The sequence below is a fragment of the Xenopus laevis genome, chromosome 1L (genome assembly GCF_017654675.1).
Source record: "Xenopus laevis strain J_2021 chromosome 1L, Xenopus_laevis_v10.1, whole genome shotgun sequence".
Taxonomy (NCBI): Eukaryota; Metazoa; Chordata; class Amphibia; order Anura; family Pipidae; genus Xenopus; species Xenopus laevis.
In genome coordinates, this window is record NC_054371.1 from 91,289,234 (window position 1) to 91,303,149 (window position 13,916).

The 13,916-nt window shown below is 38.0% G+C and overlaps 1 protein-coding gene across 3 annotated transcripts in view; it reads left to right on the forward strand.

Annotated features, from left to right (window-relative positions):
• aff1.L (AF4/FMR2 family member 1 L homeolog) overlaps positions 1 to 13,916 on the forward strand; it is a 107,115-nt gene that overhangs the window by 74,464 nt on the left and 18,735 nt on the right. For all 3 annotated transcript variants that reach the window (XM_018253237.2, XM_018253226.2, XM_041591245.1), the window contains 4 exons: positions 5,670 to 5,724; positions 5,811 to 5,845; positions 7,441 to 7,594; positions 11,959 to 12,870. In XM_018253237.2, the coding sequence (XP_018108726.1) occupies positions 5,670 to 5,724; positions 5,811 to 5,845; positions 7,441 to 7,594; positions 11,959 to 12,870 (1,156 nt within the window). The remainder of the gene's footprint in view (positions 1 to 5,669; positions 5,725 to 5,810; positions 5,846 to 7,440; positions 7,595 to 11,958; positions 12,871 to 13,916) is intronic.

Sequence of the window (13,916 nt, forward strand, 5' to 3'; positions counted from 1 at the left end):
ATTATGCATTAAATATTGGTGGGCCCACAAAAAATGGTATAACAAATGGAAACACTTAAAATTAGGGTAAGTATAATGGAGACTTCACTGTATGTCCAGCTGTAACTAGAAGTCTAGAGCAGGGATCCCCAACCTTTAGAACCTGTGAGCAACATTCAGAAGTAAAAGGAGTTGGGGTGCAACACAAGCATGAATGATGTTCCTGGGGTGCCAAATAAGGGCTGTGGTTGGCCATTTAGTAGCCCCTATGTGGTTTGTCAACCGGTTAGATTCGGTTTTTATGCAACTAAAACTTGCCTCCAAGCCTGAAATTGAAAAATAAGCACCTGTTTGAGGTCAATGGGAGCAACATCCAAGGGGGTTCTGCTCTAGAGGGAATAACATTCTGCAATTGCTGGCTAGTAATTGTGCTAAGAAAGTAGAAAATACCCTGTCCTGGCAAACAAGGAGTTTGTGTCACTAATAGAATTGCAAAGCTTTACATATGCAACAGTTACTTGTTTATATATTTGTAGAAAAGCTGTTGTTAGTTGGAGTGTGGAGACCAAAATATGGGTACAAGTAATCTGTAATATGTTTTCAAATCAGATGTAAGGTTCAGAGCACAGCCTCTGCCAGTGCTTCTGACAAGTCAGGTTAGTGGACGGGAAGGGGATACCCTCATAAACACAGACATTGCTTTTTTTTTTAAAGGGACAATCTCAGATCTCTGAAATAGAGAGCAGATACCTGCTGCAATTTATTTAGAGTGGACTGTGTAGGTGCAAAGTGCAAAAAAGGGTACATTTCCTTTGTACCCTGCCTTGCACTTTTTAAATGGTCTTAACTGGAGAGGCAGCAAAGTGCAGATTATCATTCTCAGATCTGGGGGATGTAGCTGTGGGCTGGGGTTTGCAGTCAGTTCTTGTTACTACTTGCAAAACAGCATATAAACACTTATACCCTGATTTTTTCTGCATTTAACTCTATCAGTATAAAGGACAAAGTCTAGTTCTTTTTACAGTACTGTAGTTACAAGTCCACAGAGTTCAGCACAGATGTCTATTGGTAGTATAAATATAGCTATGCTGCTTTTCCTTGGAGACAGGATCCACGTGTGTAAGGAGAAAATGTTTCTACACATCAGAATTGTATATCAAGTATTTCTGTAAGTAAAGTGCAAAATGCTTAGGGTACTGTCACATGAGGCAATTTTAATATCCATATGATACAAAATACATCTGAATCATTCCCCATTGAAAAGAAAAAATGCTGCAAATCGTGTGGGCCCTTACCAGTTTGCACTTAATTTGCTTATAACAATGGTTGATATATGACACCAAAAACCTGTTATCCAGAAAGCGTTTAATTGTTTTCTACTTGGTTTAGGAATGTTAGTGGGGTCCCACAGGGTTCTGTATTGGGTCCACTTTTATTTAAATTGTAAACTACTGACTTAGAAGAGGGTATTGTAAGTAATGTATCTGTTTGCAGATGACACAAAGCAATTCATTCCATCAATAATGTGGCACCTTTGCAACAGAATTTGGACAAACTGGCAAATAATATTCAGTTTTGATAAATGTAAGGTGCAAAAATAGATTGCAAAAATATGCGAGCCACTTGGACCTTTAATGGGAGAGTGTTAGGCAAATCCATTCTGTAGATGGAACTAGTGGTACTTGTGGAATATAAACTTGGTCGTAACAAGCAATTATAGTCAACAACTGGAAGTACAAACATGGTTTCAAGTTGTATTAAAAGGGGTATAGATTCGCAGGAGGAGTGGATTATTCTTTCCCTTTACAAAGCGGTGGTAAGGCCCCATCTGGAATATGCAGTGCAGTTTTGGTCTTCAGTGCTCACACATTATATGATTGACTTAATGAGAATCTAAAGGACAACTAAACTGGTTAAGTGTATGGGAATTCTCAATTAAGAAGAAAGCCTTGAACAGATGAAATCTCTACAGTAGGGGAATGCAGGAAGAAACTTTAATGCAAGAGGCCTTAGGCAAAAAGGTTGAACTGGTTCAGCCTCTTCTACTATATTACGAAGTCTTCTATGACTTCTGACTATACAGGTAATTCTTGTTCAGACAAAGTACTTTCACATATTAAAGGGGCCATATACAATTTTTTTCAACATGAATTCAATATAAAGGGCTTTTGTTTGAGATGCATGATGCTTGTTGCTTTATTTTAAAATTCAGCATTTTTAAAATGTTACTTGCACATTGTAGAGTTGTGAAAGAACTTTTATTGTACACGTGATCGACACTCCTTTGTGCAATTGTGGGAGGATGTAAGATCAACTACAGCAGGGATCCCCAACCTTTTGAACCTGTGAGCAACATTCAGATGTAAAAGGAGTTGGGGAGCAACACAAGCATGAAAAATGTTCTTGGGGTGCCAAATAAGTTCTGTGATTGGCCATTTAGTACCCCCTATGTGGATTGTCAACCTACATTGAAGCTCTGTTTAGCAGTACACCTGGTTTTTATACAACCAAAACTTGCCTCCAAGCCTGGAATTCAATAATATGACCTGCTTTGAGGCCACTGGGAGCAACATCCAAGGGGTCGGAGAGCAACATGTTGCTCATGAGCTACTGGTTGGGGATCACTGAACTACAGAGAGAGGATGCTAGTAAGAGCCAACAATTATTTGTTAATAGAAATCAGGATTTCTTAATTAAGGATTTATCCAGAAGACACATTAACTACAAGTCCTATTAGCTGACTAAAATTGAACATAGGTGAACGCTGACCCTTTAAAGCATGTAAGAAAGTAGCCAAACGCTGGACAGGTACCTGTTGTAATGTAGACAATAAGGGAAGGAAGTACCACAGTTGTTTTGCAAATCAAGTTCTTTTGATATCACTACTTATATTGGCATTTTACTTTTTTGCTGTTGCTAACTCTTGACTGGAAAGGAACTAACTATATCAGACTTAGTCACTCTGAAGCTGGACATAGACGCAAAGATCTGATCAAACGAATCAAGGATTCGTACGATTTTCAGACCATGTGCGGAGAGTCCCAACATTTTTGTTCAACGGAGATCGGTCGTTTGGTCGATCGGACAGGTTAGAAAATTTCTGTCGGCTGCCGATAATATCTCTGAATGTATTGCCGATCGTACGATTTTCAGTGGGAGACTGTCTCTAGCTTTGGTCGGACATAACTTTCGTTTATGCGATTGCTGTCAGGGGCAGAACATCGGCTTATCTGTTCTTTTCTACTTTATTTGATCGGAATGGTTAGTGGCAAGTTGGGAGATGGGGAAGTCCCATCGTACGATGATTCGTACGATCGGATCTTTGCGTCTATGGCCAGCTTGACATAAAGCTAGACTTGTGGATTAGTGGTCAGGGCCCTGAACCAATTAGCTGTAGTACTGATAACCCTCTGCAAGTAGCAGAATGGGTGCGCTAAGCACCACAGACAGACCAAATTAAATATATGAGTATTCCATTTGTCCCCTTATTCAAAATGGTTGAACTTGATATAGGTATATTTTTTTCAGCCTTACCTATTACTTTTTATAGAAATTCAATGCGTTTAGGCTTCTGTTTTTAATCCTGCCCCTCATAGACTAGATATAAAGGGGTTGCACATGGGAGTTGAAGGTAAAGTTGGATTGTTAAGATGGGTTTGTATAGATTTCACATATGAGCTATGCACAATAAATGCACTTTATTATTGGTTGTGAGAGGATGTTACAGATATGCACTTTATTGAACATATTGATGGAAATAAAAAAAAAATAGATAATGTGAATTGTGGTTATATAGGCACTAAAATAGTATCTTATATTAGGTACTTTATAGGAAGGTTTGTAGTAGATTTTAGATAAGGTGTGATTGCACAACATAAATGGCACAAAAAATAAAGAAATATTCTTGTGTTAAAATGTAAGAGTTGGAAAAATAGGTTTTCTTCTTCTTTGTATTTTATTTATTATATACTTGGCTTGAAAGTGTACACTGAAATATGTTTTTTTTTTTTAACACGGTATATGTTTGTCTGGGAGTATGTGTAATACGTATGTGGTCTGGGGCAGACAGGGACATTGCAATTTCATCTCATTATGTATGCATTTTTTTATTGTATGCAGAAGAGATGACAATAAATATGACTATGGTGTGTATGGTAGATGCGGCACAGCTTCACAGACACATACCCAATTGCTAATTTAAAAAAAAAGGTATCATAAAATAAATATATTTTTACACAGACAAAAACAATTCCACAGATTCCCCCTTAGACTCTACGGGCAAATTTATCAAAATACGAGTTTAGATTTTAATAAATAAAAACTCACCCATGGTCTATTCATTCCTTTTGGATTTTTGGAAGCGCATTTACCAATTGGTGAGTTATAACTTTCACCCATTGATAGATATACTTCTAAAAATCCCATAGGAATGAAAAGACCATGGGTGAGTTTTTATTTATTACAATCTAAATTCATATTTTGCAACACCTCCCTCACCTTCACATGGGGATTCTGGGACATTAAGTCCATCTGCTTTTCAGAGAATACACTCACCCCCGTTATTAAAGCAGAGGAACTTTACTGTCATGGGAAAAAAAGTTTTTTCAAAATGAATCAGTTAATAGTGCTGCTCTGCAGTGAAATCCATTTCTCAAAAGAGCAAACAGATTTTTTTATATTCAATTTTGAAATCTGACATGGGGCTGGACATTTTGTCAATTTCCCAGCTGCCCCATGTCATGTGACTTGTGCTTGCACTTCAGGAGAGAAATGCTTTCTGGCAGGCTGCTGTTTTTGCTTCTCAATGTAACTGAATGTGTCTCAGTGAGACATGGGTTTTTACAATTGAGTGCTGTTCTTAGATCTACCAGGCAGCTGCTATCTTATGTTAGGGAGCTGCTATCTGGTTACCTTCCCATTGTTCTGTTGATAGGCTGCTGGGGGGAGGGGGTGATATCACTCCAACTTGCAGTACAGCAGTAAAGAGTGATTGAAGTTTATCAGAGCACAAGTCACATGACTTGGGGCAGCTGGGAAATTGACAATATGTCTAGCCCCATGTCAGATTTCAAAATTGAATATAAAAAAAATCTTTTTTTTTTTTTTTTTTTGAGAAATGGATTTCAGTGCAGAATTCTGCTGGAGCAAGCACTATTAACTGATTCATTTTGACATTTTTTTTTCTCCAATGACAGTATCTCTTTAAGCTCCAGAATACATTACTTAACCATGAAAAGAAAGGTGAGTGAGGGGTTGCATGACTTTCCCAGGGCCCAAAGAGTGTTTTGCTTGACTGTGATCATGCGTTTTCATGTTTACATAATGTATGCCAGTGTCATAGAAACTTAAAATGCTGATGTTAAAGCAAGGGGGAGAACGAGAACATAAAAACTAATAGTAGGGGCCAGTGTCTTGTCTAATTTCATGAAAAAATAAACAAAAAAAACCCTGTGTTCACTTTTAAAAAATGTCATGCACAGAGCAGTCCGTGTATGTGCAAGAGAGCCCAGTTTAGGATGAACATTGGTATCAGACTGAACTGATGGGCAAGCGCATGTTCATCCTCCAGAACAATATTACAGGTCACCTGCTTACTGCTGCTTGTTATATGTGTATCTGGTATTTACAACCCAAAAGATAAGTGTAGTATGTTTACATGACATTTTATGTCTTACCATTTTGTCTCTCAGCATGCTGGAAGATGACCTCCAACTCAGTGATAGTGATAACAGTAATGAAGATGAGGTAAATTTGAAAAACTAGCATAAAAACAAGATTTACTTTGTGTTTAAATTGATCTTTTAAATATTTGTACTATTTTAACTATCCAGGTCTGCGAAAAGCCATCGTCTTCTGCTCCACCAAGGTATAGCTTTCCTTCTAAAACACGGTATATTGCTCTGTGTTTCAAACTATGATCTGTGTTGGTTAGAGAGATATTGACAGAATTCAGAACTGTAAAATGTTCTATAAATGTGTTTTATTTATCAGGTTGTTTACTTATTTTACATTCAAGAATGAACTTTTTAAAAACTATCCAATTATTTGCTAAAAAAATAGAGACATCCCACAGTTATTGCTCAAAGGGGAACTCCAGCTTCCAAACCAAAATTTGATAACGAGGCCCACATAACACAGAAACCCCCTAATAAACCCATTATAGTTACTGTTTTTTTCAAAAAAGTATGAATAAATGCCATTTTCAATGCTGAAATTCCGCTGTTTAACAGGTCTCTTTCTGCATCATTTGAAATCCTGTCAGGGAAGGAGGGACTAAACACTGATGTTACAAATTGTAACAATTTCTCCACAGCTTACAGATAGCATGCAGGTTCTACATAACCCACAATGCATTGCACTGAGATGTTCTGTTCCTTATTGAAATCATGTGTTCAGGGAATTGTGGGGTTTGGAGGGTGCAGGCTAAGGACAGATGGCTGCTGATGCAAAGTAACAGTAGTCAGCCAGCTCAGCAAAGTAGCCAGCTCAGCAGGAGAGCAGGAGGCTAGGCTTAGGGAACTGTTCCAAACCATTAAAAAAGTTATGTTTTTGTGAACTTCCCCTTTTAATAATTCTGTGCAAACTGGCTGCTAATCAATACTGAGTGATCATTGGACACAGGAAATGCGCACAATAAACTTACTAGAAGGCTACATTCTACATTTTTGCTTTAAAGTGGACCTGTCACCCAGACATAAAAATCTGTATAATAAAAGTACTTTTCAAATTAAACATGAAATCCAAATTCGTTTTTTATTGAAGCATTCATAGCTGTTGTAAACTCATTTAAAAATCCCAGTTGTCAATCATATATTGCCTGCCCCTCCTCTATGCCTTAGGCATAGAGGTGGGGGAGGCAATTACTTTCACCTTCCATTCAGCACTTACTAGATGTCACTGCACTACCCACATTCCCCCTCCCTCCTCACCATTTAATTGTGTAGCCAGTGCATGGGCATGGGCATCAGGTCCACTATTCTGGTGAAAAAACAAGATCTTGAGATGAAGCAAGGCTTAATAACAGTGCCCACAAAATGTCACCTTCCTGCTCACTATAATTATGAATTACCAGATGTAAGTAAACAAAATTGAAATGATTTAAATAGTGTAAGTAAAGTTTATTTTGCTTGACTAATATGATAAAATAGGATTTGGAATTATTTCATAAGGCGATAGGTCCCCTTTAAAGCCATCTGCATTAGTAATTTTACATTTGGTGAAGAGAAATTACATGATCTTTTTTGTTTTTGTATCATTTCTGGATCTGATCTGGAGGCATGCTGTAAATATGTATAGTTTTTTTAATATATCATGCACAATATTAGACATTGTGTCATATAATAGTAAGCTACATTATAAGTGTCATAATCATTGCTTAAATATAACACTTAAACATAGTGGTGAAATGTTTTAAATGCAGTCTGTGGGTACATGCCTTAATGCAATCTGCTTGGTATTTAGTGTCCTGCAGTCCCAGACCAACAGTGTGGTTTCAGCACATTCCAGCAGTGTAGAATCAGAAAGCAGCGAGTCAGACAGCTCGTCAGATTCTGGGAGCGAAGACATCTCAAGTGACAACGAAGTGATTGAGCCTCCAAGAGTGCCTACTCCAGAGGTACAGGACTATTATGCCTGTTGCATGGATCATATATGCAGTTACGTTGGCATGTATTCAAAGAACTTGCATTGACTTAAATATATATCTGGTATCAGCCTTCACAAAACCTTGAAGCTGATAAATTGGATCTGCAGAAGTAAGCACTTTGTCTGAAATAAACACAATCCTCAGAGTGCATTCACAGAGAATAGTATAAAACTTTGTATACCTTTAAATTCAATGTTAGGGAATAGAAGCAGAAGCCTGTTTATAAATGCAAATGAGTTTAATTTTAATATATATAGCACCGTACACAGTTTAATACAGTTTAGTGCACTAGTATGTATGATTGCTGTAAATTTTGTGAACGGAAAAACTTCTACATGTCCACTATGCTTTAAAGGACCAGTAACTACATATGTGATTACAATGCAATATAGGTGAATACATAAATCTTCAATTGAATGACTTCGCTGATTTGTATTTCTGAAGCAAACTACATTTTTAAAGATTGCACGGTAACTGTACATTTTATTTAAAGCTATATAAAAAATGTTTTGGTGTTACAAGTCCTTTTGGGCTAAAACAGATGCTACACTTTGCACCTACCGGAAATCTCCTCTTCCATGGGTACCGAAGCACCCGAAAATACCAATACTGATTTGTTGGAATTGCTACATGAAATATGATTTACATTCAGTGATCCTGACACCCTTGAGTTAGATGGGGCCGTACGGAGTGTGCAAAATGGCTAAGCAAATGGCAATGGCCAATTGCCAAATTACATATTTAGTTAATCTAAGTGAAAAGTATTAAACAACTACCACAGAAATCAGTGTAATAAAAAAACGTTTTTGAAATATTAATGCACAGTTACATTTTATTACACAAACGTTAAAACATAGGAACAAACTATTTAGTAATTGTGGTATTTTCAAATGTTCGGACATTCTCCTCACACAGATCACAGCCTGTATCCATCTTAGAGCCTTTCAAGAGAAATTTAAGTGTTTAAGGGATTTTTTTATCCAACCTTCCTTGCAGATGACGTTTAAAGGAGTGGTTCACCTTTAAATTAAGTTTTAGCATTTTATAGAAAAAATATCCAAGCCACTTATATCCTTAATGGGACTGCACTAGGCAAATCCATTATGGAAAAGGACCTTGGAGTCCTTGTAGATGATAAACTTGGCTCAAGCAATGCCAGTCAGCAGCATCAAGGGCAAATAAGGTCTTGAGTTGTATTAAAAGGGGCATAAATTCACGGGAGGAGGGGGTCATTCTTCCACTGTATAGAGCACTGGTAAGGCCCCATCTAGAATATGCCGTACAGTTTTGGTCTCCATCACTCAAACAGGACATTATTGTATTAGAGAGGGTAAAGAGAAAGGCAACGAAGCTGGTAAAAGGTATGGGAAATGTTAGCTATGAGGAAAGACTGGCCAAATTGGCAATGTTCATACCAGAGAAGAGGCGCTTACGGGATAATATGATAACTATGTATAAATATATAAGGGGATCATATAATGATCTCTCTAATGCTTTATTTACCAGTAGGTCTTTCCAGCTGACACAAGGTCAACCATTCCGATTTGAAGAAAAGAGGGTTTTGGGGTACAGGGTTATGGAAGGCAGCTCATAGTACAAGTTGATCCAAGGACTAGTCCGATTGCCATTTTGGAGTCAGGAAGGAATTTTTTTCCCCCTCTGAGGCAAATTGGAGATGCTTTACATGGGGTTTTTTGCCTTCCTCTGGATCAACTGGCAGTTAGGCAGGTATAAAAAAAGTTAAAACGTTGAATTTGATGGGTGTTTGTCTTTTTTCAACCTAACTTACTATGTTACCATGTCAAGATGCTGCAGACCTCAGATGTTGACATTTGTGATGAGGTCGCAGATAAGGTCACATGTAGTGAATCTTGGTCTGCGACAAATGCAAGACGAGAATCTATTCCTGTACTACTTGATTTTTTTTGCATTTTTGCCCTGGAATCCTGCACCTGGGCCAACATTATGTCTCTTGGAAAGGTACATCAAGAAGCATAGGAACAGATTCTTGGCCTGCGCTTGTCTGTAGGCTGAAATCCGCTATATGTGACATTAGCCTAAGGCTTCTTCCTGTTTACTCTTCCATGCAGTTTGTGCAAGCAAGCAACAATCCTGTTTTAGCCAAATTTTCCTGCAGTTCTTATGAGGTTTTATGCAGTTCATATGAGGTTTTGCCTTTCTGGCGTCCAGCAGTCAATGTTCCCTCTTAGGTGTGTGCTTTTGCATGTACACACACACATTTTGAGGCCAGTGCACACAACAAATTGTGTAATACACAAAGTATTTTGGGTGAAGACACAAAATTTGGTATTAATTCTGACCAGAGCACACAGTTTTTAAAAAACTTAGCACACATATGTTTAAAATGTGTGCACAAAATCTTTTTTTGCGCACATAGCTATGTGTCAGGGCCCGAAGGCGCAGTTTGGAGTGCGGACCAAGGAGGAAGCAACTAGGCAAACACAGTTCGTGGTACAAAAGGGTTTAGGCAGAAGAATCGTCAGTTCAGGCAAAGGTCGGTCCAGGCAGCAAGATAACGTGGTCGATATTCCAGGCAGAGGTCGGTCCAGGCAGCAAGATATCAAAGTCGAGGTTTCAGGCAAGGTCAAAGATCAAGGAATCAATAATAGTGAACACCCAGGAACTCAGGATAGAAGAAGCTATACTCGGGCACTGAGAAAACCTTCTGGCGACTTTAAATAGGTGGATTTTCGCGCCAAAACGCGCTAGATGACGTCACAGGATGTGCGTCAGAATATGCGCCAGAATATGCGTCAGCGTCTAAGGATGCGCCAGCGTTAATATGCTGCGTAAAAAAAAACCAGCGTAAATACGCTGCGTGAAAACGCCAGCGCTACGCTGGCGTCTGACGGCCTCATGGCCTCTTCTGGGCGCCGCCATCTTGGACGCACCGAGGACGCCTTACACTATGAAGGAATTAGAGGGAACATTGCCAGCAGTTTTCTTGGTCTTCCAGTTCTTGGTTTGATTTTCATAGTTCCAATTAAAGGGGATGTTCACCTTCCAAACACTTTTTTCAGATCAGTTTTCAGGTTGTTTACCCGTCTTATTTCAATTGCTTTCCATGTTTTATCTTTTAACTGTTGTTCCAGAATTGAAGTCTAAAGTTTAATGTTCCTATCTCTGATGTTTCATTCTGGCAGCTCAGTAATCCAGGTGCTTATTCGGAACTGTTACTGTGACCCACCAACCAGAGCCACAAAATAAACTTTTGCACATGCCACAGCCCAATAAGATCTCTGAATGGCAAAAAAAAGCTACAAGAAATGAATGACTCTTAAGGTGGCCATACACGGACATACTTTTATCGTTCTGCGATGAACAATCGCATCACTATCGTCTGACGATTATTTTACCATATGATATGCCATCCACGGAGAACGATCATATGAACAGATATAACCGTTGTTCAACAAACGCGAAGTGGTGCTAGCCTTGTGTCACTGTCTGTAGTATATAGTCAGTTTCTCCTTCCCTGCTCCATGCAGACATATGGAATTATGTCTTGCTATGGCATAATAAATTTCTTTCACATATGAGGTGATATTCCTGCAGTCAGCACCAATTTATTTCTTACATAGTTCATATGGTTACAAATGAAGTTTTCAGCAAAGAACAATCGGGTCCTTCCGTATATGTTCATTGTTCTGTATATGTTCGTTGGCTTGTGCTACAATCCGGACATGCGAAAAGACAGATTTTATCCCTGAACGACTAAAATTTTTAAACTCATCCGATCAATTTTGGGAACGATAATGTTGAGGCGATCGTTCGTCCAACGATCGTTCGTATACAATCAATCATCCAATAGGTTATCAATATTATCGGAACGTTCTGGAATCAGTCTTTGGAAGTAAAAAAAATTACCTTTATCTTTAGTTGGATACAAGCTATCATTTGTGTCAAAGAGGGTGTTCAGTCTTTTGAAAATGCAACAATTACTATTTTGTTTGTTCCTAAGTTTTATATTTGTGAAATAGGATATCATTTTGCATTGTATTTCTAATATGTTGCTTTTAAAACAGATTCTTGCAGTTGTTGTCTATTACTTTTCAGTTACAAAACTATATATGTAATTTGGTGACTGGTGTCCAAACTTTTGCATTCCACCCAACTAGTAAAATGATATATTCTTCCATGATAGCGTTTCTTTAGAAATATATTTTAATCTATATGTAGATTTACAGTACTAATGAGTTGAGGTTTATGAAAACAAAAAATTAAATAAATTATTTGTTTTAAGTGTATAGATAAGGTAGAATCTAATGTACATTGTTGATTAAAATCTTCCCCCTCCCCTATCTTTATTACAGCCAGATCCTGATATATGGCAGTTACGCCATTATATGAATAAAGTTGGACAGTCTGCAGCACCAGTTGAAAACCATAACCTTGTGGACCAGGAACTATCAAGTCAGTGGGAGAGTAAAACACAAGGAAGTATTCCCCCCTCTCCTCATGAGTCCCCAAAGAATTTAGAAACATCCCACAAAACATCACCATGGACTTCTCCAGAACAAGTTCAGAATAAAGAAGACTGCCCAGAGTCTCCTGTGGTCAGTAAAACTGTTACTCCAAGGCAGACAGCTGGCATAAAACAGCCAAGCAAGTCTTTCAAATCTTTGGGGCCAGAAGAGCCAAATGTGGGACTTAAAGTAGAAAGTGAACCTTACAGGCCTAGAGATCAGCCTTCCAAAGAGAAGCCATCTGTGAAAACGAAAGATAAAATAGAATTAAATGTTTGTAAGGACACAAAAGCAAGCATTGCACAAACCAGTGAAAAAAAGAAGCACAAGAGTTCTCATCATGTTAGTAGCAGCAAAAAGTGTTCAAATAGTCTTTCAGAAAAGAGCCATTCAACCCATTCACTCCCACAATGCTCCCACAATGCTCTCTCAGTGACTTCTGTGAAGGTGCAGAGCAAAGCCAATAATAGGACGCATCTTTCTCACCCAGCAGTTGTTGTACGTGAGAATTTACACAAAGACAAAGTGTTATTACCCATTGGAGACAATAGACTACCACCACTTACTAACAACCACAAAACGTGTTCCCTTGTTGTTAAAATTGAGCTATCACTACTTTCAAATGTCCCAGGGGTTGCTATAAAAGCAAACCAGCTTAAAAGTAAGAAGGAAAGCTGCAAAGAAACAACTTCTTTGAGAAAAGAAGAGTCACAGAAGAAACACTCTAAAAATCACAGCAAAGAGCATACAAAGAGAAAGGTAATGAGTGGGGGTTCTAATTATCAACAGTGGAAGTTATGCAAGCATCAGGATTCAAAGGGACATTAGTTCATTCTGTTTGGTCCTCGTTCCAAAATTAAATAAATATATTTTTTAGGGATACATCAAATCCACTGTTTTGGCCAATTCCAAAATTGTCATGAAGGATCTGGTCAAATCCTGACCTGAATTAATTTGTATATGCAAGTAAAAGAATAAAGGGTTAAAAAGAACCACACCCTGTGCACACATAAAGAAAAAAATCGTAATTTCTTTATTCATATGCAGAAAAGTCACATAATTTTAATGATTCTGTTGGTTCAGAAATCTGAATCTTACTGAAAAAGGCTGAATCCCATAACGAATACTGGATTTGCTGCATCCCAAATGTTTTTTTTTTAACAGAAACATACCTGGTTCCACAGAAAACCATGATAGTCTATCTCTTATCACAGGGACGAGTTTCTGACCTCCCTTAAAGGAGAACTCAAGCCTAGCTAAAGATGTAGGCTAGATATGTTGTACATTATGTTTTGGGCTTCTGTACCAGCCCCAGGCAACCACAGCCCTTTAGCAGTAAAGATCTGTGCCTCTGAAGATGCCCCTTTAGCTCCCCATCTTCTTTTCTACTGATTCACTGCACATGCTTTGTGCTGCTGTCAGTTACTGAACTTAGGATTCACATATATAGTACAAATAGAATATAAATGTCACAATATAAGTACTTAATACAGATAATTACTACATGGCAGCACAGAAACCAGAGGTACTAGCATGAGAATTTAATATTCAACACTGTAACATCATCTTATATTAAAGGCTAACCTCATTTCTGCTTGATAATTTAGCTTCTCAACAGCTGCTTAGAGCCCATTGAGTGTCACAGATACTTTCCAAAATGGTGACTCCCTGTGAGAAGTTTGAAGTCCTGGATCATTGCTGCTATCGAAAAGTTGAAACTTTAGGCTTGTGCAATAAGTTCAGTATATAAAATATGGCATTTTTAGCCATATTAATTTTTTAGGGTTTAGTTCTCCTTTAAGCTC